Source organism: Zosterops lateralis, assembly GCF_965231275.1.
Source record: "Zosterops lateralis genome assembly, chromosome: 7".
NCBI classification, from domain to species: Eukaryota; Metazoa; Chordata; class Aves; order Passeriformes; family Zosteropidae; genus Zosterops; species Zosterops lateralis.
In genome coordinates, this window is record NC_139767.1 from 33,129,045 (window position 1) to 33,154,982 (window position 25,938).

General features: G+C 42.4%; 1 protein-coding gene across 1 annotated transcript in view; it reads right to left on the reverse strand.

The window, feature by feature from the left end:
* Positions 1–2,217: 2,217 nt before the first annotated feature.
* The window catches only part of NXPH2 (neurexophilin 2), a gene marked incomplete at its 5' end in the record, with an annotated part of 34,798 nt that continues 11,077 nt past the window's right edge, over positions 2,218–25,938 (reverse strand). Inside the window, one exon of the mRNA XM_083864598.1 lies at positions 2,218–4,996. Within this exon, the coding sequence (XP_083720724.1) occupies positions 4,253–4,996 (744 nt within the window). The 3' untranslated portion in view covers positions 2,218–4,252. The remainder of the gene's footprint in view (positions 4,997–25,938) is intronic.

A 25,938-nucleotide genomic window follows, 5' to 3' on the forward strand; every position in this document is an offset into this window, starting at 1 on the left:
CCAAGGGAGGGATGGTTTGACATCAAGTAGGATATTTCATGATAATTCAGCTCCTCTTCTGTAAACCCACTTGATTTGTTACTCCAAAACAAAGGACACTGCTCCCGATGGACGCGTGCAGGAGGTGCTCACGAGGGAGAGGTGGGAATGGCAAAGTCTGGTTTTTCAAACTAGACACCCTACAGCTAAAAATCTACTTGATTGATGTGTGTTTCATTGAGCTACTTAGTGTAGAGCAGCTTGTTATTGTCTTTTCGACTGTGCAAATTTGAATAGAGACAGTGCTAATGACGAATCATTATTATACTATAAATAAAACATTATCCAGATTATGCTGGTCAACAGAGCATAAAACAAATAGCAAATTCTAATGTCCTTGAATTACAATTTGGAAAGAAAAGCAGCACAGGATGCTGATCTGCACAGAACACCCTTTGCTTGGTTGCTGTGAGAGTCTTTCCATTTGCATCAGGATCATCCAGGGGTTTGTTCATTTGCCACTACTCGGTAAATTCACCCTAAAAAGCAAATGTAGAACCCCAGGGAGCTCATGGCACACAGTGCTCAGCTCTCTGCTGTTCTCTCCTGCTGCTCCTGGTGAGAGCCTGGGCACTGCCACATGGTCCTGGCACTGGGGAGCTGATGACGAGGCTGAAGAACTCACAGCAGGATGATGTTGGAGCCCTGGGCACTGAGAGTTTTAGACCAGGATGTGACCACTGGTGAGGGCTACAGGGAGATTAGAAATCTGAAGAGACAGAGGACAAAATTCTTCAGGGGGAAGAGAAGAAAACTCCCAAACTGTTACTTTCTTCTTTAGGCTGGAATGAGTAAAACAACTGGATGTGCCTGGTTCCTGCAGCTCTGCACAGAGGGATGGCTAAAGAAAAAAGCTGAGGTTTTGTACGTTTGTCATGAATGAGCCTGTTATTGGAATTTTTTAATGTGTGTTCACTGGATGGGGAGAACAATAGGAAATGTATTTAGCAATAAGTTTATATAATTGATATGTCACAGCCCCAAACCTGCCAATGTTCAGGAAGTGTTTCAGGCACAGGGTGGGATTTTTGGGGTGTCCTGTACGGGGCCAGGAGCTGGACTCAATGATCCCTATGGGACCCTTCCACCTCAGGATATTCCATGATTCTATGACATTTGCATTGATATAAATGTATGCAAAACTATCCTGTGGAGATTGAGATTAAATAAAGGCTGTACATTAAAATCCTAAAGTTTAAGTTGCTGCAGTCATAAATTGTAGTGGCCCACTCAAGGCACTTTTTAAAAATGGCATTTAATCATTCAAGTTTTTGTTTCAAAATCCTTTGACTAAGAGCCATAATAGTAACAATTTGAAACTTGTCTGAAACAGTCACCTGCTACACAGGAAAATGTTTTTGAAAACATGGCCTGTTCTGTGTGAAATGAAATCACATTTAGTTTTGTTTACATGGGCAGCATGACATTTGACCTAATCAAGCCTGTCATCATTGCATTGTATTTTGCTGACCCTGCTGGGTGTAAATAATTTCTTCTTAATCAGACTTTGACTGCAGTAAGAATGTAACTTTTTTTTTTTTTTTGCCATGATGTTTTCAAAACTGCTCTAAAAGAAAAACCAACCACCCACTTTTAAGCTGATTCATAAAGTATTGTGGTTGGAAGAAGAGCGGTGGGAACTTGTTGGGTTTGGTATCAGGGCTTCCTCCCTCTGCTGCCAGGCTCCTTCCTTGTGCCAGGGCTGGATGGGAGGAGACTGGGGTGAGTTTCTCCCATGGTTTTGACTTCCCTCAGCCTGGGAAGTGCCACAGCCAGGGGGGAGAAGAACCCAGCTCCCCTTTTGATGAGGAGCTGAGCAAGGGCTGAATCAGCAGCGAGCTGCCCTCTCTCCCAGTGTGTTCCTGCTTGGGAATGTTGTCCAGTCCTTCACTTTTAATGTACCTTGTGCAATTAATAAACAGTTAATGATTGTCTTCGTCAAAACATGTGCTTCATTTTTCAAATATCATGGAATGCTGCTGAACCTACTCTGCCTAGGCTTGTACACATTTCACTAAAGCACACATTTAAATATCTCCTAGGAAAAACAAATTCCAGCTGGACAAAATGTTCAGTGAGATGTTGCTGTGCTTAGTTTTACCTTTGTGTCTTCATACATGCAACATTTAAAATCAAATAGGCCACAAGCAAGTGCCAGATTTAATAAACTCTCTTTATTTACATACAAATACATGTACACATATGTTCTGTATATGTACACATATTTAGGTGTATATACATACATGGTTTGCACATACTCTACAATAAATAGCATGTAGGGTTTTCTTTTAATTGCCTACAGTGCTGAGTAAAAACACATGGCAATAAAATCATGGCTTACAGCTAAGTTACAAAAGCACCAACCACTGAACTCTTAGCAATAAATCCAAGCTCATGTACAGCTGGGGCGAGGACAGGCTATACAGAATACAAAGTAGACCAACTTGTTGGGATTGACAGGAATAGGCAAACTAAAAAACATCATTATAGAACAGGAGAGACTCTGTGTGAAATAAGATGAAGGAAAACATTTAGATTATTGATCAAACTAAACCACACATTTAAATTTGTCACCTAAAGAGAAAAATAAATCACCCAGTTTACTTTTACTGTATATTTTTAACAGAGTAATTTTTTGTGTGAGTCTTTACCAAGGAAATCAGAATTAATCTCACGAGTGAGTCCTTCTGAGCTGCCACATCACTTGTCTGTGTGCACATCACCAAACAGAGTATTTCAATAGGGCTTTATTTCAGCTGTGTGTAACTTCTCAAGCCCTGTGTGTGAGTCTGACTGGAGGCAATCAGCACTTCCTCAGCCAGCTCCTTCCACAGGGCCTGTGACATGGAGCAGGAGAGCAAACTGGCAGCAGCAGCAGCAGCAGATCAATACCCAGTGAAAGCACAGGGGATGATGCTGGAACCTGTGGCCAGAGCCAACCACTCCTGCCTGCAGTGGGACAACACCTGGTGAAGTGCAACCCCAGCTGGATCCTCCCTTGCTATGACTGCAGTGCAGGGAGCTGCTTCTGCACTAGGGGAAAGCCTGGCTGAGTGTTTATATTAACAGTTTCAAACCTGCTTTATGAGGTGAAGGTGCATAGATTTTTTGTTGTTCTCTCTGTCATGGCTGATACTTTGACTTAAGGTGTGCAGTGCAGTGCTAAAGGAACAACTGGTGCCAAGAAGGAGAAAGGTGCTTGTTCAGGTATCATCCTTGTGCTGTGATGTGTTTTCCTTGCTGCACTTTAATGCTCAGAGGCTGGATAGCAAAAGAATTCCTTCCTTTGCCTGGAAGCCAGCCCCTGTTACAGTTCAGAGAATTATAGAATGGTCTGGGTTGGAAGGAATCTTAAAGATCATCCAGTTTCAATCCCTCCTGCCATGGGCAGGGGCACCTTCCACTAGACCAAGTTGACTTAAACAGAGATTATCTTTTTCCCAGGTATTTATAGATTCTGAGCTGCTGCAAAACTAATACTGGGGTGTGCTTGTGTGAGAGGACTCAAACCCAGTGGTGGGCATGGGAGGAAGGAATGTACACCACATGTGCACACCAGTGGGCTCAAATAAACTAAAGCTCATCGAGGTCTAATTACATCATTGCATATCCATGGGTAGGAGATCTGAAGGAAGAACTACTCACTCTTCACTTCAATGAACACCTACAGCTACTACAACTCATAATAATGCAGATTTTTTTTTTCAAAGAATTAGCACTTCCTCTTAGTATTTGGACTTGACTACCTGAGCCCTCTGTGTAACATTCTTTAAGAAATCAGTGGGACAGATGTTTATTTGAAGTATGAACAGCTTTGAGGCTGCTTTATCATTTCTCCTTTCTATTGTCACCCAAAGTTCTTAATGAGAAATAGGACCTGCTATGTTTTGTCCAATTCAAGTAAAAAACAACCTCTCTGCCATGGAGTTGTTTAAAAAAAGTGACTTTTAAGATCAATGTTCATTCCAGACATAACTTTGTTTGATTTTTGTCACATGCCAGCCTGGCAGTTCCCTTACAAACGACGGGAGAGCTAAAACGCAACGGCCTCGAACGAAAACAATTGTTTTACATAAACAGCTGGATAGGTTACGATACAGCACAAACACAGCTACAGTTTGTAGAGACTTTTTAACCTGATAGGAAAACATATTCTTCTCCAAAAGGTTGGTGATGGGAATGCTCGTTTTTATGAGTGATCCCCCAGTTGGGGTCAGCCAGAGGACAGGTACGGCGTCTCGCTGTGGTAGTTGTAGTCGGGACAGACCTTCTGCACCAGTTTGTAATCGACGCTGTAGAAAGCGATGTAAATGCAGATGACTTTGAAGGGTTTGGAACACAACCAGGAGACATGGCTTTGGGTCTGCTCTTGGTAGCAGATCTTGGAAGGGTCAAAGTTGCACAAGGCAGTTTTTTTAGCACGGTCTGTTTTCTCGTACTCGATGCGGCAGTTGAAGGACTTGGACTCCTTGGTCTCCAGCGTGGACTGCGGGGAAGGTTCGAACTCGACCACTTTGGAAGGCGGCACCAGGCTGACAGAAACATTCCCCAGACCCGTGGAGTTGTGTCGGAAATAAACGCTGAAGGTGCCATTGCCGTGATCCACGATTTTCCCCGTGATCAGGAGGTTCAGCTTTACAGTTTTGATGTTGGAGTGGAAGTCGCCCCATCCAAACATTTTCTTGAATTTCCCAGTTTTTACGATAGGCCTGCGCTTAGTTCGTGCCAGAGATTCCTGAACCTCCGTGATGTTGGACAACCAATCCCAAAAGTTTTCTATGCTGTCCGAGTAGGACACCTGGCCGTGTTTCAGCACTGGAGATGGCTTAACAAAGAGGCGTAAAGGGTTGATGATCCTGGAATGGACCACGTTGTCCACCAGTGTCTCTGCAGCATCCTTGTCTTCCCAGTCCAGCACGTCCGCGGCTTGTGCCACCCGACCGGTGTCACAGAACACCTGCTCCGGAACAGAGAGGGAGAGCAGTGTCAAGGGTGGAAATTAAACAGCCAAGACACATAAAGACACATTCATATTTATTTTTATACCCACAGGGTGAGAATCAGTCACCAGGACCACTGTAATGAGTAATTTCTACTGCCCTATTGTCGCAGTTTACGACACGAACCACATTCACCATCAGGCTGAAGTGAGGAAAAGAAGGGAAATTTATTATGATTGGGGGTTTAAATAGGATTTGGAATTCAATTAAGGATTGGGAGATGAGGCGAAGACCCCTCCGACCCCAGTGGTCAATTCAGAAGTCCATCACAGAAAGGAATGTAAACAATCTACTTTGTTCATGGTACATGTGTGGGAATCTCCAGCAAAAATATGCAAACAATATCAGAAGGCTGAAAAATCAAGGAGACACCCTATGAAAGTTCAAGGATTTTACTCAAAATAGGTTAAAGAAGCAAAAATCTCAACAGGAGCCATCCACAGGGACAAATGGATAAACCTCTGGACAGGTTGATGGCTGTGATGTGCAAGAGCAGGCAGATGCCTCATGCTCACAGATTTGTTAGATGAATATCTGACTGAGGAAGGTGAAAACCCTGAAGACCAAAGTGGGCCCTCTGCTCTAAGATGGAGTGAAATAGAACAGCACTATTTTCCAGTCCCTTCCTTTTTCTCCCCACAACCTACTAGCTGGTTTAGGCTTAAACTCCTGTTCTGCTGGTGTAACTGTCTTCTAAGCCATTTATTGTACATTTGTCTTTTCTAGTGTTGCTTTTTCCATTTGCTCCAAACTTGGTCTGCCAGTTTGTGCCCTTAGTTTGACACAGTGAACATGGCCCCATTTTGGTGTGCTGGTTTCATCTGCCTATGCTTAGCAAGGCCCAGCTTTCCAGAAGTGCTGAGCATTCCCAGCCACACAGCACAGCTCAGTTTCAAGACCTGTGATAAGGCCAAGCTGAGTCTGCAATCAGAAAGCAAAACCTCCTCCTGGTAGTGACAGAATGGCCAGAGTCAAACACACAGGTCTCAGTAAAATTCCCAACTCAGTGCAGACACAGTTTTCCCAAGTGTGTTCTTCATCTTCTCTCTGGCAGATAAGTCCTGTTGGAAATGAAGAACTTGAGTGTATGATCCAGAGGACAGAAGCAAAATCTGTGTTTCAACAGGACAGAAATGATCATCTGACTTTTTAGGTCCTTTAAATATTGAGCAGAAGCTTTGGAGAAGGTGTTTTTAGGGTCTGTTCTGTTTAGAGCTGCCTTACACCATCGTACTAATGTACAAAAGAAAAACTTTTTCAGCTGCAACTATTCCTACAAAATGTGTGAAGAGAAAAAAGAGATGCTTAAAATGGGAGGTAGGAAGGACACTGTTGTCCCACCTGTGTCCCTGGTGACCAACTGCTGCTGGCCCTTCCTCCTGCAAAATGCTGGTGTTGCTTCATCACTGATCCAACAGTGCCAGGATCCAGGTGGTGGATCCCAGTAAAACTAATGCAGGGATGGGGAGTTTTCACTCTCCAGCAGTAACATTTCATGGTGGAAGTTTGTCTAAAGCAGCCAAAACACGGAGCACAGATGTGGAGTGTGTGGGGTGGAATTTTGTGCTTCCTGTCTCATGAAGGACATTTCAATGCTGGGCTTGCTTTTCCCTCCTGATCCCAAAGGGTCTCCTACACCTCTGGTTCCTCACAGGGTTCTGTTTTCACAATATCCAGCTGTTATTTCTATAAATTGCAATTTTTCATTTCATCATCTGGCAAAGATTAGAAACTCCAAAGCCTTTAATCTGCACTGGGGCCTGTTCTGTAGCAATAGGCTCCAAACCAGAGCCCAAACCCACTACCACATGTCCTTCCTGATCACCCCTAATGCAGTAATTAAAATGAAATGTGGAACAGCAGCAACATTCACAGCTTGAATGTTGAAAGGTGACCATCACTACTGCTAAATCATACAATCACAGAAGGGTTTGGCTTGGAAGGGATCTTAAAGATCATTCAGTTCCAAACCCCCTGCCATGGGCAGGGACACCTTCCAACCAGGCCTTGAACACTACCAGGAACCTGTTCCAGCGCCTCATCGCCCTCATAGTAAAGAATTTCTTCTCAATAACTAATCTAAACCTGCCCTCCTTCGGCTTAAGGCCATTCCACTTGTCCTATCATTTATTTTTTACTAGAAATAAATCCATGGCTGGGTGGAAATGCAGTGGGCCAGGTGTATCTCTGCAGAAATACGTTATTTCCTTCTTCAGATTAAAAGCGGGGGAAGAAAAGACAACAGTGATCACTCTCAGCCCAAGACCTTGTACGTCAACTTTCTGCCTCTATCTTATATTTTTTTTATGGCTGAGCTACGAACCCGGGGAAATAGGAGATTCTAATGGAAACAGTGACAGATGCTGATCTGCACCAGCCCAAATAGCGCTGTCATAATGATGCTGGGGGAAACATCACTTCTGCTGTGATGGAAAGTTCCTGGTGAAGCTCTGTCATGTTTATGTGTGGTTCTTCAGCCACTCTGAAGCCTGTCAGGTTTCAGCCAGGATCAGCTGTGTGATGCTGAGAATGCTGGCCATCCCCACTGCCAGGGAAATCACTCCCCTGCTGCAGAGAAGTGACTCTGCTCACACGTTCACCCATCCCAAACCTGACCTGAGGCCTTGAGAAGCACAAAAAAGAGGCTTTTCTGGTGCATTTCTAGATTACAGCTGGGCCCAGGGGCCTGGCAGGGCTGGAATACCAGAAACTTTCCTCATTTGCATGGCTAAATTAAATGCTGTTTAAAATGCTAATGACCACTCAAACCATGGGCACCTACAGCTGGTATTGCTGTTAGTAACTGAGTCAGAGGGAAAAGGATATTTTAAGGTGAAATATATGGAAAGGAAGCTGTTGGTTCACAGGGGATTCTGGCTCTGCTGGTGTCTGCACCCAGCTCTGACTGTCCTCTGTCAAGGGCACATGAACACCCTCAAACATCCTTCTGGGCTACTTGTCTTCTGCAATGCTTATTGAAATCTGTGCAATGGCTGTTTGGCTTTTTATGAGGAGATCCAGAGGACACTGAGCTTTGTGCTCAGTGTATGTCTCTTCTGGGGGCTCTCACACCAGATGAGATGGCAGAGTGCTGCTCTCCCAGGGGTGCCTTGCTGAAGGCTCTGACAGCAAAAGAAGAAATATGTGGGTACAGGGTTGGGGATGGCTGAAGGGTGGGAAACATTAACAAATGCTAAAGCCAGGCGGGTTTGCCACATCAATAACGTATCAGGGCACAAGTATTTCAAGACCATGATGGTGAAATCACAGAATTGCACCTTGCTAGACTACTGCTGCTTTTATTTATGTATGTGTTACACCAAGTGAGGTTTACTCATGGGATAATGAAACACACCCCTGAAGCTAGTGACCTGGGCTATTTCATGTGGCAACAAAACAGCTTTCATAACACAGCAACGTGAAATCATTGATAAATCGAACTATAAGGATGCAATACTCCTGTTTAAGGCCCAGGCAGCAATCCCCAGGCACTGCAGAAAGCTGTACCTTACACTTTGCTTGAGCATTTTTTTCCTCCTCTTTTTTGAAGCATTTTGCAAAAGGCTGTGGGATTCTCCAGTCTTGCACAACCTTAATTCTTGACTCTGCTCCATCCTAGTGCTGTCTTGTTCCACTGATTTCATTACAGGGGTGAGATTCAGGAGCTGACAGAGCTGTCAGCTCAGAGGGCTGTGGGGAAGGGAACTCGTGGCTCGGGGTGGTAAATTGGTGGTGTTTTGCAAATATTCAGTAAAAAAGGTGCTTAACTAAGAACTGCCTGGTTCTGCTCAGTGCCCACTGCAGCAGCAGAATGAGGGGACACTGTTCAGAGACGTGAATAACGTGAATTTGTGCTTTTGTAATGTAAAACCTTTGTGGCATGCAGAATTTTTTCCTGTTTTGAATAAAGCTTTCTGCAATATAAGAGAACTCAGCTCTAACACTTGGTTTTCCCTTCCCTCACTGGCTGCATTTTGCTGTTAGTGAGGAAGGGCCGATGGCTTTGTTCAGCTGTTTATTCACATTGGTTAGCAATTTCCGGGCAATAAAAAAAATCTGTATTAAAAGAATGCAGCACATGCTGGAAAAAAAACTACTTCCTCAGCATCTTTCCATTTCACTATAATGCATCGCTATAGTGAAAAATATTGCTGGTAGGGTATTTGAAAAATACCAGCTTAGGGAAGTGAGTGTATCCATTTAAACAGATGGCTATTGCTGGAGTTCTCCTCTGCTGCACCGGTGTTTTCCCATTCCCATTCCCCTCCAAACCATCAATTTCCAAACAGAAATCACCTAATCTTTTCCCCTATTACAGAGACTGTAAAATGGCACCCAGTTACCCTAAAATTTCTGTTAGCCTGTAGATATTTTCCAGTAAGAAACACAATCTTGGCCCCATCCACAGTGCGTCTCACTGTTTTCTTTCGCTGTGTAAATGTGAGAACAGCTCAAACCAGTGTGGTGTGGTTTATATTTATGGAGTTTTAAACCTCAAACCTGTGGTTTTTCCTGTGCCCTCCTCTAAAATATGGTGATTGCTCTTCAAAATCTCCCCCTTCCATGCACGATCCTGCCCATGGCAGAGAAGCACAGGGTTAAATAACATTCCCCGTGAGCTGTTTTTGAGAAATGAGCTGACACTGATGAGACACTGGTATCAGTAAATGCTCTGTTTTCTCTATTTGCCCAAATTTGGGTTCATTTGGAGCTCACTCCAGTGCCTTTCTCTGTGGGCAAGGCACTAAATAAAAGCAGGTGTCCCCACGCAAGAGTTAATAGTTCTGGTGCTTTGGGAATTTTATCCAGGTTATTCATCAATCACAGGCAATCATTCCTTTAGCTTCACCCCTGCCAGGAATCATTTAAAAACTCTCAGCAATTAGCTGAAATGAATTGGTCTGTTGGAATAAACAGCTCTGAAGCACCATTCTGCTGCTCACTGGGAGCTTTTTATCCCACTGGTAGAGAGGAGGGATACAACCACTCCTGTAGCCCCCAGATTCACCAGTGAAAAATTCTTACTGGGTGAGGATTCCAGTGGTTTCCTCATTCCCTGCTGCTTCCATAGCCAAGTGTCCCATGGGTGACACCTCTCTGGGTTCCCTGTGCTGATTTTGGAGCCTCAGGGGCCATGAGATAATGTGGCCCCACTGACTGGCTGCACAAAAGCCCCAGTTTGAAGGGGGGGTGTGTGTGGTGGGGAAGAGAAATAACTCTGCTTTATCGGTTTGAAAATTCAGTGATTTCAACACATTTATCAAATTTTAAATAATTTATGTCTTGACAGGGCTTATCAATTTTGCAAAGCACCCACATTAACCAGATACAATGATCTCATATTAGCTTTTTCAGCATCTTACACTGGAGCCCAGAAATATTAATAAAAACTCAGCCCATCATCAATTAAATGGAAAAAAACTATAAAATTTTGTTCCATTATAGTCTTTTAGTCTTTTTTTTTCCCCCAAGAAAATGATGATGGGCTCTAATAATTCATCACAACAAGCTGAGCTTGAACTTTACTGGTTATTAATTTTTTTTTCAAAGACAGAGGCTGTGGAGGGTTTTATGGCTGCAGATGTGGCTGCTGTCAGGAATGCTGCGAGGAATTTGGGAGTTAAACAACATCTTTCAGCAGGGCTGTAGAAGAGTGCCATGTTTGTTCCATCCAGTCACAGCCTTGTTTTTCAGGATGCTGTGGAGCTGCTTTGCAATGAAAGGCTGAGCTGGATGTGTCTTGGAGCAATCTGGTCTGGTGGAAAGTGTCCCTGCCCGCCCATCCATGGAATGAGATGGGCTTTAAGATCCCTTTTAACCCAAACCCTTCTGTGATTCTATAATCCACCAAGCACTGAGATGGTGGGGGCGTGGGATGTGACTATTCAGAAGAGAGGCTGAACCTCATAACTGAGGGTGCCCCCACTCCTCAGGCACCTAAAAAGCCTTTCTAGGCTCTACAGCCTCCTCCCAGCTAAACTGTAAGTAAATAAAGACTAGCCTGGTTTTCTCTCTTCTGAGGCAATGACTGACTCTTCAAAACACTCTGGTGCAAAGATGAAATTAAGTCACAAATTCAGAGTTCAATTGCTTGATTTCTGTTTCATTTTGAAGGGAATAATACAGAGGGATTGTGGGGTTCAGTGTGCCAAATCCAGCAAAGATACCCATTATGGGGGAAACAGCAGAGCCGGGAGTGCTGATCTCCAGCTGGACAGGGGCAGAGTACTCAGACTTCTCAACCAGACAAGTCAGGGAGGTTACAATTTAGAAATCTTTAAATGATATTGCAAAATTTCTTTCATTAAGGGTAGTCAGAAATCCCAGTTTAATAACTAACAAAATTGGATTATTTTAACAATTTCACCCAGCCTCGTGTAGTTAAAAACACAATGAAAAGATGCTTCAGCAGAAAAGAAAGCCTTCGTGATTGAACCTTGCAGCCCATTACATTTTCTGCTCATAAACAGAATCATTGAATCATTAAGGCTGGAAAAGACCTCTGAGATCACTGAGAACAACCTATGAGTGAACACCACCATCTCAATCAGACCATGGCACCGCACATCCAGCTTTCCTTAAACACTTCCAAGGATGGTAACTCCACCACCTCCCTGGGCAGCCCATTCCAGTGTCTAATCACCATTTCTGTGAAAAAATTCCTCCTAATGTCCAACCTGAACCTCCCCTGGCACAGCTAAGACCTCTAAGGTCATGACCTCTCATCCTGTTGCTGGTTCCCTGGGAGCAAAAACTCTGGTCCCCAGAGCCTCCTTTTCTCCAGGCTGAGCCCCCTGGGCTCCCCCAGCCACTCCTGGTGCTCCACATATTTCCCCTACCCCTGCATCCACCTAAAGGCCAGCAAAGGTACAGCTAGAAATCTTTGGTTTAATGAGAATATAAGATGATAACCCACAAATCCAAATAACTCACAAACAAAAATACAAATGTAAAAGGGGTATGTTGGGAGAAATTTCCAATCCCAGATATAATCTCATTGTTTTTTAAACAAAATTGACACTTCAAACTCAGTATAATATTTTACAGGGAAAAAAACCCCAGCACTTTAAATTCTCCAATTTGTGCAGGCAAGCAAAATACTATTTTACTAAAACAGCACTTCAGTAAAGAAACAAAACTGGGGGGAAGAAGCAGCAGAAGAAAAGAGTGAAAATTAAAAATAAAGCCTGCAAAGATTTCCTATTGCAAAAATGTGCCTTTTTCACAACCCTGACAAGTAGTTTTAGGTTATCTGAAGTGTTCCCTCCAGCCGCAATCGGATAAATTGCTCAGAGCATAGATTGCTTTTAAATTATATCCATGCATTGAATTGATCTACCTTTTTGCTGAGAGAACAGAAAATTTGTTCTGAGAAATGTTTCTTGCCAAAAAAATGTGCACCAATTCTCTTCTTGAAGACTTCGACTCTTTGGGTTCCCCACCCCCTGCCTTAAATCTAAATTAGAGAGCTCTGAGATAAAAATTAGTCTCTTATTTGTGTGTTTGTTGGGAAGCAACTTTTAATTTTTTTTCTCAGATACCACTAAGTAGTTTTAGTTCTTCACTATATTTGAGGCATTCTGGAAGGGTGGGGAAAGTAACAGAAATGCAAACCTTTCTGTGAAGGGTCTGAAAAAATCTTGTATAAAAATATGGAGATAGAGTAGATACAGAAAACTTCTATTATTATTATATTAGCACCAAATAATCCCCACTGATTCCCAAGTGGCTTTTTCAGTCACTCTGTGCATTTTCTTGAAATTCAGGCTGAATTCTCACAATCTATTTTTTGCACTGAGCTTCACTGGTACTATGGACACATGTACTGACTTTTTAGGGCGGAGATCTGGCATTTGGTTATTTTTAGCAGACATTTAGAAGACAATCCTATTCACCTGGAAACCCTGTGAGATGTGCCAGGTGTTTTCCATCTACACTGAAGTGCTGCTCGCAGGTGCAGCTCCTGGAGTCATTTATATTGGAAAAGACTGTAAAGATCATCGAGTCCAACCACTGCTCTGGCACTGCCAAGTCCCACTAAACCCTGTCCCTAAAACCCACAGCAGCTTTCAGAACCAAACCCCAACCCCACAAAGGGAAGCAGGGACACTGAGCCCTCTGCCAAGCCGGCACCTGCTGGCCAGACCAGCCGTCTGCTGAACTTTACACTTAATCATTTCCCCTCCTGCTTATTTCCTTCAGTGCCTGGGAGATTTCGCGTTACGTTTGGCGGGATCAGTTCATTAAAATACTAATTTCGAGCGGTAATTATCTGTGTGTGAGCGCTGCCGGTCCGCTCTCAGCTGCAGGAGACTTCCCAGATGCTCATGTCCCTGGAAGCTCTGGGCAGGAATCACCGTGATGCTCAGCTGGAGCCTGGCTGGAAAAGATTTCAGTGAAGGGAAATGTTTTGAGAATCGTAGTTAACCATGGAGGCTGTTTTGTGTGGCGGGGAAAGCGGGTGAACAGAAAACTGCTGTATCTGTTAGATACGAACCTGAATTTGCTGAAGTTGTCATGAGGTTTCTTTATGCCTTGTAAAGTTTAAATTAAAAATCAATTATGGAAGAGCCCTTAATCTCCTCTCTGGAGTTGTTTCATGTTTGGATGTGAACTCTGAGACCCCGCTGACCTCCCTCAGTGCTAAATGCGACACAGCAAAGGCTGGGTTTTCTCTCTCCCCTCACTCATGTGCAATTATTCAATTTTTTACTGCATTATGAAGAGGAGAGTTTTAATAATCGAACCAGATTAAAAGAATGAAAGGATGCTTCTGACGAGCTAGAAACAGAGAGAAGCCATGCATTTCTAGCAGATTTCAAGCTCTGTATTATTACAATGCGTAAGAGATGATTAACAAAGAAAAATATTACAGTTATCTACTCCCTTTGAGAGCTTAACTAATGAACCTCTACCAGCTGCTCTTGAAAAATCAGTAACACTATCACTATCAATTTCAAGACAAAGCACAGCTGACAGATGTTTGAAGTGATAAATCAGGCTGCACAAGGATTAAAATAACAAGCCCCAAATGGCCTTTAAAAGACAAAGGTGCTGCAGTGAACTATTTTCAGCCACTTTGGATCCTGTCAAAAGTTAGATCACTGATACAATTATCTTGCAAAACAGTAATGACCGAAGTAATACGTTATGAAAAATCTAACAATGGTATACTTGAGCCAGGGTTTTGAAAAGAACAGGTTTGATAGTCATTTGTGCTTTTAATGGCAGAACTGGGAATGCTGTGCTTCCCTGAATACTACTTCTGGGAATGAGTGATGGAAAGTGAGCACTGGGCTGAAGCATTAAATGTAACTGAATTGCATTCTTGTACATTTTAATTAATCTTTTTTTAAAGTAAGAAGTTACATTTTTAATAGGCAACGAACACCATTATTCAAATCAAGCGTAAGATTTTTGTGTTGCTTCACTGCAAGGCTGCGTTTTCTAACAACCTGCTGGAGATAAAGATCCCATTCCTGGAGAACAGCGTCTGTGTTTCCAGTGCCTTTAATGGGAGACAACTCAGCCAGGGGAGAGTGACCAGAAATAAAGCCCAAGTTTCTGGACTTTGCCCCAGCTTTCACAGTTTAGTGCATCTTGTCAGAGTGTGCACTTCTTTCCTGACCCTCAGCTGGGCTAGGAAGGAAACAACACTCTGTTTAAAGCAATAAAAGGTGATTTTTGGCACCACTCTTGGCTCAGGCAGGGTCATCACAGAGCTCAGTGTGGAAAGCTCCCAGTGGAGAAGAGCTACCCTAAGAGCTTTCAGCACTGACATCTCAGGAAAGCTGTGGTCACCCCAAGTTCCTGGGCAAGCTCCTGCTACAGAACCAGCTAACTGGGGTTATCCAGTGACTCCTGAATTCCTCCTCAATCTTCCTGCTGTTTGAAGGAAGTGTGTGGATGTATCCAAGAGTCCATCAGCTGGGCAGGGACGGGAGATTGACCAATCAATCAGGTTAAAAGCTCTCTTCCAGAGAACACTTTTGTTTTCTTCAGGGATGATGTTTTTCCTGGAAGCCCTGCTGCCCACACGGGCTGTGTCATTAATGCACCCTGAGCAGCACAGTCAGACCCGAGCTCTGGGAGCTGCTCAGTGCATTCGTGGCATCTCCCTAAGAAAAATATTTCTGCTTCAAAGCTTTGTGACAGAAACAGGTGGGAAGTGCAGGAGCTGGATTGGTGCTGACACAGAGGCACAGGGGAACCCATGAATGCTCAAACAGTGCCTGCTGTTGTGGGTCAGGCTGTCCAAGGAGCACAGCAGGGCAAACCACAGGGCTTTGAGAATGCAGCCCAGGGATGTGAGGGTCACACACTGGGGAGAAGCTCCTCCACTGAATCTTTTCAGTAAGATGGAGGCCCAGGAAAAGCCTGGCAGTGTCACAGCACCAGCCCAGGGCTGCACCAAAACCTGTCCCCTGCTGGGGGAGCCCTTTGTCACCGCCTTTCCCCAGGTGCTCCAGAGGGCAGCACAGGTTTGGGATGAAGGCCAGGCTCAGGGTTGTCCTCCTCCCCACCATGCAGCCGGTGTGGAAGCTGGGGCTGTGCTGGAGCTGCCTGTCCCCACGCCTGCTCACAGCTGGTGTCCTCCCCGCTCAATGCGTGGAAGGCCACAGCAGTTTTCTAAATTAAATTAAAATTCTTTTTCCTTTTCAAAGCACTTAGCTTGAGGTAGCACACTCGGGCATTTGGAGGTATTCCACTGCTGCCTACACACAGGCATGCATGCTGCTTTCCTAAATGAATTACTCTCTTAAAGAAGAGAAAATCATTGACTGAGGCTGCCTGATTATTAAGTTTTAAGGTGAAACAATATTAGCTTTTGCCTGCCATGAGCCAGCCACGCCTGCAGCCATTGTGTTCTTCATAATGCTGTACTAACAGTGACTTCATACTGTAAGGTCCTATTTAAACCCAATTTTAATCCCTTTTCATTTATTCAGCCATTTTTTTATGTCCCCAAGAATAGGAAAATCAGAATTCCTTTTTGGAAAAAACAAAATGACAGGTTTAAGACACTTTGAAAACGACAAGGTTCAAATTCAAAATCCAGTCATCATGTAAGTTTGAACAGGGCCTAATCAGAAGTTGGTCAGTCATCTGCCCTGATAGAATAAATCCATTACTTGTGTTTAACAAAGGGAGATGAGTTTGACACCTAGATCGCCTGGAAGAATGTCACAACATGTGCCTGGTTTGTTCCCTTGCAGGAATTTACCAAGATAATTAATATTTAAGATCTTTGTAAATGCACTGTAAGATCAGAAAGAGGATCTGAAGACAGAAAGGCTTAGATCAGATGAAAATGTTACATTCTAGCACAATAGGAGTTAATACAAATTGCTGTCATTTGCATGCAAAAATATAATTTCAAACCTATTTGCTCCACATCTGTATCAAACAAGAAGGGAGCAAATTCAACACATCTTTACATCTTCCAATCTTTCTTTTAGTGTGAATTACAGTGTACATAACCCCCAGTGTTAATTTGGCCTCATTTCACTATGCATTTGATGTATTCCAATTGGCATATAAAAAATAACATTTCCAGGTTGGGTAAAAGAACTGTACTAGCAGGATGCTTGTAGTTGGTGAAACAAGCCCTGACAGCAGATAAATCATCCAGGGGTGCTGGGGGTGAGGGGATGGCACTGTAGCATGAGGCTTTTAAGGCACAAGTGTCTGAAACACATACCCCAGAAAATGTACAATCCTAGAAAAAGGGCAGGGGGAAGTGTTCTCTTCAGAAGCACACTAGTGGTGATTTACAGGAAAGGCTGTATAAAAGCATAATCTGAAAAAAATCTTTCCTGTGCTAGCACAAATAATGCAAACTGGAATGCAAATATCAGTGGATCCAGCCAGCTGAATCCCAAACCTGCAAAACCTCCAAAAGCCAGAACCTGAGGTCAGTTTAGACAAGCCCAGTCAGAAATCTCAGCTCTATTGGCTTGTCTGTCTTCACTTAGAGACACTTACAGACTTTTTTCCCCTCCTCAAAAGTTTAGATAATCATAGAATCACATGGTTTGGATTGGAAGTGATTTTAAAAACCATCTTGTTCCAAACCCCAGCCATGGGCAGGGACATCTTCAGCCAGGAAGGTTCCATGGACACTCCTATCCACATTCCCCTAATAACCCCTTTGACTTTTCCCTGCTCCAGGACTTGACCATGCAGAGTAACAAAACCAAAGTGTTCCTTGAAAACTTCAGTTTTCAGATTTCTTTTGGGGTTATTTCTTTTTTTCAGTCTTGACCTCCCTGACAAATAATGAATTTGCTTCCAAAACAGACTTTGCTAATATAAGATTTACTCTGAAAATTACCAAGTAGTCAGATCTCAGTACTATTTTAAAAGTTGAATAAACCAGTTCAGAAGGACCCAAAATTGCTAGTAAGACTTACAGTCACTGCTTAATTCACACGCTGACTGAACAGGACAAAATGAGGTGTTTTTCATTAAATTGTCAAATTCTGAGTCTGTATAAGAAACCTAAGCACTGGTCATGAATAGGTTTGGGAATGAGTGTCAACAAGTAATCTCAAACCCTAAGCGTTCAGGGGGTAGGAAGAGCAAGTTTTTAGAACAAGAGATGTGAGACGTGAGCTGATAAAGGGAAGCTACAAGAAGTGGAGATGTGTAAGTGATGCCAGCCTTCAAAAGTCACGCAATCCTTCTTGTTCCTAATGCGTGTTTTCCCACAGATTGTGGAGATCAAAGAAGGAAACAAATCTAAATTTAACTGCCTAGACCAAAGCTGGTAATAAGTGTATGACAGACATAAAAGCAACTGCTGTAAATGCTTTAAACTGTCTCCTGTGGATACAAAAGGTGGTTCTACAGGGACAGGAAGTAATTCCCTGTATTAAAATTTAATGTGTTGCCCTATGTGATCAATTACAAAGCTATAAATATGTATGTGCGTGACTGAATCAGTAATAAAAATGTGATTTTATAAGTCTCTGAGTCTCCATGATCAGGCCAATAAACTTGTTACCTCAAATTACACCACAGCTTCTGACACCTACAGGAGTGCCAGTTCTTGTGATGAACCATTTCAGGAAGGCTTTGTGTGCCTGTCCTACCTGCCTGTGAGACTGCAGGGATAAGGATAAACAGAGCAGAGCCCTGTGCCACTTCCCTGTGTGCCTGGATCACCCACTGGTACAAACCTAATCTGGACCAGTCACAACCATCAAATTCACCAGAGTGAGGTAAGGTACTCTGCTACAGATTTTGGTTCAGAAACTGGTAAATAGATCTGGTTTCCTCAGATTTATTTACCATTTTACCAAGGCTGGGAACCTGCCAGCTCCCATAGTAGCTTCTCCTGTGGAGGAGAGCAGGATGGCTGCGCTCAGTGAGAAACAAGGATTGTTATCACCCACCTTCGGGGAACAAGGAGGTTGATTATGTTACTTCACTGAACAGAGTCACTATTTCCACATGATGCTCCAGAAAAGAAGGATCTCAGCAGATCTCTGTCCAGCCAGCACAGTGCAACACCTCATTAGTGCAGATAAGTTGTATGTCTTATGAGATAAGCTTTGGTTTGACATTGCTCAAAATTGTGCAAAAATTCTGACAGCTGAATATGGATCAAAATGTCTAAAAACTTCTGATGTGCAGATCATTGCTGCTCAATACTTGGGAGGAGATGTCTTCTCTGGAGTGCCAACAACATCCAACTCGGCTGCTTTTCTCCCTCTCCAGTCACTACATGGGATAAACAGGCTGGAGGGAGAGGAAGGGTCACTACACTCCCAGTTTGCTCTTCTCTGGTTTGGGATGCTGCTTCCCTGGCCTCATGGCCGGGCTGTGATGCTCCCACCGCTGTGTGGAAGTACTAAAAGGTCAGATCAGATCTGATGTTCTACATTTAGAGATATATTTGATTTCCTGTACAGTAAGTCCAAAGTTAATGCACTACACCTGAGTATTTCTTTTGTAAAATACTCTTGCATTTTGGATGACTGCACAAGGAAAATATTCCTTGCCAGAAATCAGACCCATGCAGACATGCACAAGTTTCAGCAGGAAGTAACAGGAGAACATGTTGGCTGCAGGTTTAACTTTTGTCTGATAGCTACAGCCTAGGAACACGCAAATGACTGAGAGGTGTGATTGTAGCAAAAGTGAATTGTAGCCCTGAGAATATCCTCTGTTATAGAGAATGGCAAACCATCTTTGCCTTTGGCTTTAATGATTTATATTATGTGGTAAATAAATGAACAGGATACATGCTGTTTTTATTGCTCCACCCATGTCCTCAACTGAGCATTTCTTATTTCTTTTAATCACAATGAAACTTTGGTATCTGGTCTGAGAATTGATAAAAAACCTTCTCAGCTGTTCTGCACAAAACACTTCTTACAGAACCACTCCTTTCCTGATTTCCTTCATGCATATATTATTTACAGAGCAAAAAAACAGAGGGAATCAAATCACACAACCTACAAAAAGAGTGAAAAGCAGGGCCTTACTTGCTCCCAGTAGTGAAGAAACGTAGTGTTAAGACTTGAAAAGCATTTCCAATTTTGTGTGCTCTACCATGGTCTCTAAACAGCGCATTATCTCGCACACCAGATGTGCAGCTCTATCTAGGAACTACAGGGTGCGATAACTATGGAATTTCAGCCCTATTTCTCCTTTTATGTTTTAAGTCAAATCCTTATTCTGATTTGAATTTAGGTTTTTCCTTGTTTTTTGTGTGCTTTGTGGGGTGGGAGAGAAGTGGGGAGTTCGCTGTTCAATTATAGTAATGGAAAAAGGAAAACATGTGGGACAGAGCGTTTTAACTTAACAACACAAGAGAAATCAACATCCACACCTCTAGCTTTATTTAAATTGGTATAAAATTGGAGTATAGAAACAAGTTAATAAACACTTAAGTGAAATTTGCCCACAAGTCAGCAATCTCTTGGCTGCATCTGGAACTGAAATAAAATGGAGAGATCTTGAAAGTTATTTGAACCACCGTCAAGTGCTATTCTGAAAATACTACTTGGATATTAAGTAATTTGAACACATTACAATAAATGTTACTCTTATATTACTAAGAGGTTTCTTTTTATTCTTATAACAAAAATAATAACCATAATGATAATGATGATAACAATAATAGTACTGTTCTGTCTCAGGTGGGAGGTGGTGACCTCATGGAGGAGTCAAATGGTGTTGCAAATGCCTGGTTTTCATGTCTGAGTAGCCATCCTGGAAATAGAGGGCATAAAACTTTGCACCAGGATGAATATAAAACCTGGATGCAGCGCGCTAATTTTCTGGGATGTCAACAGTATTTGGGAGCTGGAAGGTGGAATATCAGATCAAGAGAAAAGAGAGGCCACAGAGGGAGAAAAACGAGTTTTACTCTTCAAGGCACATTTTTGCCTTACTGTTTCTCCAGGAAGGTTCCTGAGCCTGCCAGGAGTCACAGAGAACTCCTTGGAGTCCAAGGAAGGTTTCTGTGGGCTCTGACAACACCTGAACAGCAGTGTGGTGCTGCTGTTCCCTGGCTGTGAGCATGGTTTCCGTGGAAGCTGACAGGGGTAGGCTCCTCGCAGGATCAAATGACTGCTCACCTCCAAAGGAGCTGAGCCTGATGTGCAGGGCTTGCAGTCATCCACAAACAAATGAGCTAATTAATTTTTTTTTTTTTTGTGCTCTGGTATACTGCATAGTCCAATTAAATTGCTAAGCCAATCATCTTGAAATAAATCAACCATATTGTTACATAATTCTTTTTAACAAACAGAGACATCATTATATGAACTAGGTTCTAAGGGTGCCAGATGCTCCTAAACAGGGAGTCTAATTTATTTCATTGATTTTAGGAAGCAACCCATTCATGTGTGATAGCTTTTGTCATCCAAAATGCTAATTCTTGTCTGAGTTTAAAGTACATTTCTGTCTTTCTCATCCATAAATGAGAGCACAGAAGAGCTAAATATGGACCCTCTTTAATTCCCCATCACACAAACACATAAAAATCTTGTCCCAAAGCACTGAATAAATGTCCTTTTAAACACAGCTAATAGGACTGCAATAGAAAAGAGGCCAAAACCACTTCTCAAAATGATTGCACCCAAGATGAAGAAAAACCATCTCTGAAAACAAAGGTTTTGCTGAAGAAAGAACACTTGCTGAAAGGTTAGCATCACACAATGGGAAAAATGGGATGGACTGGGTTCCTGGGCAGCCCATGGTGCTGCCCAATAATTATGTTCAGCCTTAGAGCAGAGCAGAGCAGCCTGGCAGAGGGCTCAGAGGCTCTGGCAGACTGGGAAACCTCGTTCCCTCTGTAAAAAAAAAAAAAAAGGATTATGTGCTTTTCGATTTGATTAACGTCTCAAGGATACTATTAAGGGAGATGGGCAGCAGAGATGTTCCCTTCCACCACCGCCAGTGACGCAGGCTCCTCCAGAGGAGAGCAGAATGCACACATCTAACCCTGCAATCAAGCAAGCCTCTGTTTATCTTTTTGCCCTTGCTTAATGCTGCTTTTGCTCCCAGAGAGAAGATTACAGGAAATAATAAAAAAAAAGTGTTGGTTGTTTGTTTTTTTTTCTGATGCATTCATTGGAGTGTTGAGTGACTCATGCAGAAGTCAAGGTAGGCAAAGCAGCTTTGGTTGGCAGCTCTCTCCTAACCCACCTCCAAGGGTTTCCTGAGGAAATCTTTCTGGACCATTAATAAGATGCACAACAGCACTGAGAAGAAATGGGCATTACTGAGTATTTTCTGTGCACCTGTGCTTACCATTCTGACTCGTTCCTGTTTATTTTGGACCACAACAAAACAGCCTTGCTTTGTATTTTCACTTGGCCAGTGATGACTGAAAGTGATTTCTCTGGATAAAAGCTGAAGAAAAAACACCCATGGTTTCCATTTGGACATTAGAAGGTTGATGTGTTTTGCTGTCAGATTCTATTTTTAAATGCATGACACTGCACAGGTGTTCAGACTCCAAATCCTTAGCGAAATCTGTCATCTCTCTGCAGCTTGTCACTACATCAGCTCACAGACTGAGGGGAGAACGAAGTTCCTGTATGGCAGAAAACTGCAAGTGCTCAACTGTGGTTAATGATAATTTCTTTCCACAGCTGAAAAACATCCCTACATCTGATAAATTTTTCAGGTGTTATAACTGCTTTGAGGTTCATTTGCCTATCTAAATTTTCTAAAATTATTTTTCTACAAGCCCTCAATGTGTAGGACACTAACTAAAATGTGAATCACTTTTGCAGGAGCAAAAGTTGTTGGTCAAAGACCAGGCTGGAGTTTTACCTCTGTGTTTGCTCTCCATAAAACTCTGACTGAATTCAGAAGGATGAGACTCACAGCATTACACATCTTCTTCCTTAAGCATGTATTATTTCTGTATCTGTAGGCATTGCTAAAATGTAACACAGCAAAGAATTTAATAATCAGTATTTTAAGAAGCCATTGAGTTTTCAGTCAGAAAAAAAAATGAGGCTAACCCACACTAATGCTGTTCTCCAAATTTTTGTTGAATCTCATACACTGCTAATGTGGAACACTATCCCACATTCAAACTGTAGGGAAAGGTGGGGAATGAGGCAGCTCTTACAGGACTGCCCCAGAGTCACCAAGTGCCCATTTCTGCCCCACCCTGGATCCTTGTCCACAAGGAACATTTCTGCCTCTGTGGGGCAATTCTCTGTTGATAGTAGAAGCCCAAACTCAAGACCTGCCCTCTAAGTAAAGCTTAGATCTCCTAAAGAGACCTGAAGTGAACCATCCACATCCTTCTAGCTAAATTAGAGACAAAAAATGTGAATGAAAAGTATGCAGATGATTATTTAAATTTTGGCTTGATGATCATTTAGCACCCATCACTAAACAAAACCAACAATGCCTGTCTCAGTGATATCAAATTGAACTCTAAGGAATCCATTTGGCTCTTGCACATCTAATTCAAGTCCTCTGAAGTTTTATACTGTTCCCTACACAGTCCCTACACAATCAGTCAGAGAAGAGCAGGGAATTGGGGTCCCCTGAGCAACCTGAACCCAAACACTGCCCAGAGGGTGGGTGCCATTCAAGTGTGCTGAAAGAGCCAGCTGCTGTTATTGTGAGGCTGTTCACTATTGGGTTTGAAAGGTTTTGAGGACTGGGAGAGGATCCTGACAACCAGGAAAGAGCCCAACTGTTTTCAAAAAGGCTAAAAAACAACCTAGGAGATTACCAGCTGCTCAGACTCACTTCAGCCCCCAGGGAAATCATGGAGCACATCCTTTCTAAAGTCTGACATGGTAAGGAAGGGGAAGATGATGACTGGGAATAGACAGAGTAGATTTACCATGGATTTACTAAATTTACCATGGTTGACTAAACTGGTTGCCAAATATTTATCAAAAAACTAGATCTGTGGGTGAGGAGAGAGCAGAGGAGCATCACCTACTTTGTCCAGGTTTTTGACACAGCCTCCCAAGCACTTCTGCCTCCAAGTTGGGATGTTGCTGCCTTGATGAGGAGGCAACTGAGTGAGAAGCAGTTGGACTGAGGCTCAGAAGGCAGTGTTTAATGAGTCACACTCTAAGCAGACTTCAGGAGCAAGGGGGGGTCTTGTTCTCATGCAAGACTGCAGACTGAAGTCACAGATGGACCTTGAATCACTCTGTCCATAATCACCATCACTGCTGAAGAGATTTGACGTAGTTGCTGGAAATCACAGCATAATAGAAAAACTCCCCCATGGAAAATAATCTTCCCAAAGATGATTTAAACAATCTTGTTTGCTTCAGATTTCATTAAAAAAGTTATTTTCAAAATGTATTGTGGACAGTGTTGATGTTGGACCAAAGGTGATTATATGATTTCAAGGCTTTGATTGGCATTTAATTGAATTCAGCAATATTTCCCCCTTGTTTCTAATGTACACATTTCTTGAAAAAAGTCATATTTGTATTGTGTGGTAAACTTAAAGGACAGAATTCACCTGGTAGCTTCCCAGGATGTTGTCTCACATATAGATACTGAATATGTCACAGGATGCTTAGCAATACATCCAGAACCTGCTTCCTATTTGAGTTGTCAGGAAGACAGTGCATTTCTGGAGTAGATAGCTCAAAAGCATTTTGAATAAAACAGAATATTTTTTTGCCTGATTGGTTTCAAAATACCATGGAGCAGACATACACTTAGCAACATGTGAAAGAAAAATTTAATCTCAAATGTTAATTTAGGAGATTTGTATTTATATTTAAGGAGATTTTTAAAGTGATTTTTAACCCTGTGATCTCTTGGTTTAATCTTTCACTTGGATGTGGCACCCACAGACCCCACTGCTTTCAGAATTCTGATACACCACAGAGAGGGTTCAACCAGATGGCCCCAGAATCATGAAATTAGCAACCAGATCAGAAAGAAAGAGACAATTATGGGCTTTTATGAATTACATCAATCATTTGGATTTATTAATATTATCTTACAGAAGATTAATAGATCTATAGAACATTAATATACTCCTACAGCAGTATAATTTATAAAGGGGAAAAAAACTTTTAGAAAAAGCTGTGATGCAATCTACTATTAATATTTTGCTGAGGGGGTGGGGGGTGAGACTGTTAAACTATTCACCTTGCAAACGCTACTTAAAATTGACAAAGTACAGCCTAGGAAGGTTATTCTGTATCTCATCCTCCAGGGTCAATAATTCTACACTTGGAGCCTTCTCTGAACTGATTTGTCTATATTTCAGATAGGAACACACTTTGATGTTCCTAAACCAAATTGATGCATTTCCCCCACACATTTATTGTTCTTATTTCTAACTGCTGAAAGAAAAACTAGCACCTTCTCTAGCTCTTAATGGAAAGCTTATCTATTAAAGATGATGACTTGTATGAGAAAAGGTGGTGGTTCCAGGCAAAAGGACTATTTTACAGACTACTCTAAATGTATTTCTTTCAGTAATAGGAAATTTGAAGCAATATCAGGTTTATATCAACGGAACATGTGATTCTTTAATAGCATCTTTCAACAGAAGCTTTCCTTACACACTGACAGCAACAAAGGTTTTCACTGCTTGCAAAGAAATGTGTCCCTTGGGAATTCATGGGATATTCCTTTAATAAGAAATTAAGGACTGAGCAAAGTACTTAGGTGTACAATCTGTTTATCTGTATATCCTGCTGGTATTTTTCTTTTCAGACACTATCAATTTAACTCAGAGCACTGACACCCCTGAAGAGCTTGCAATGGAAATACTTCATGGGAGAGACTGGGAATGTTTCTGGTAGATACAAGAATGTTCTCCCTAAGCTCTGAGCTGACCACAACCTCCCAGCTGTATTCACCCTCCTTTTTGTGGCTGTGCCTGTGAGCTCATGCATGGTGCTAACACAGTCACGTAGTTCACATCTTCAGAATACCCACAGAACAACACAGTGTCCCATCCTCAGGGGCTGTGGCTGCAGATGTCCAGGAAAAACTCAACCTGGCTACATCACATGCCCATAAAACAAAACAAACCAAAAAAAAAAAGGCAGTGAAAGCATCATAATTTGAAGTGGAAAAAAAATATTCCAAGAGAATTATTCAGAATATGATGTCTTCCTCCTGAATCGAGCCTATCTTCTTCATCTGAGAAGTTGCCACATTCTCCAAGACTCCTCTGTGTTAGGGTTTAAAGATACTGTCTAAGCAAATTGGGTCAGCACATATCTTTCCAGTAAGAGGTTCTGTGAAGACCAACAGGGAAAGAGGAAGAAAAAAAAAAAAAAAAAAAAAAAAAAAAAAAAAAAAAAAAAAGGTAAATTACTCTAAACACTCAGAATCAGAGGAAAAGATCAATAAAGAGGCAAAACTTGCTGTGACTCACAGTGCTAATGCTGCAGATCTTGGAGGAAAAGGAGCCCAGGAACAA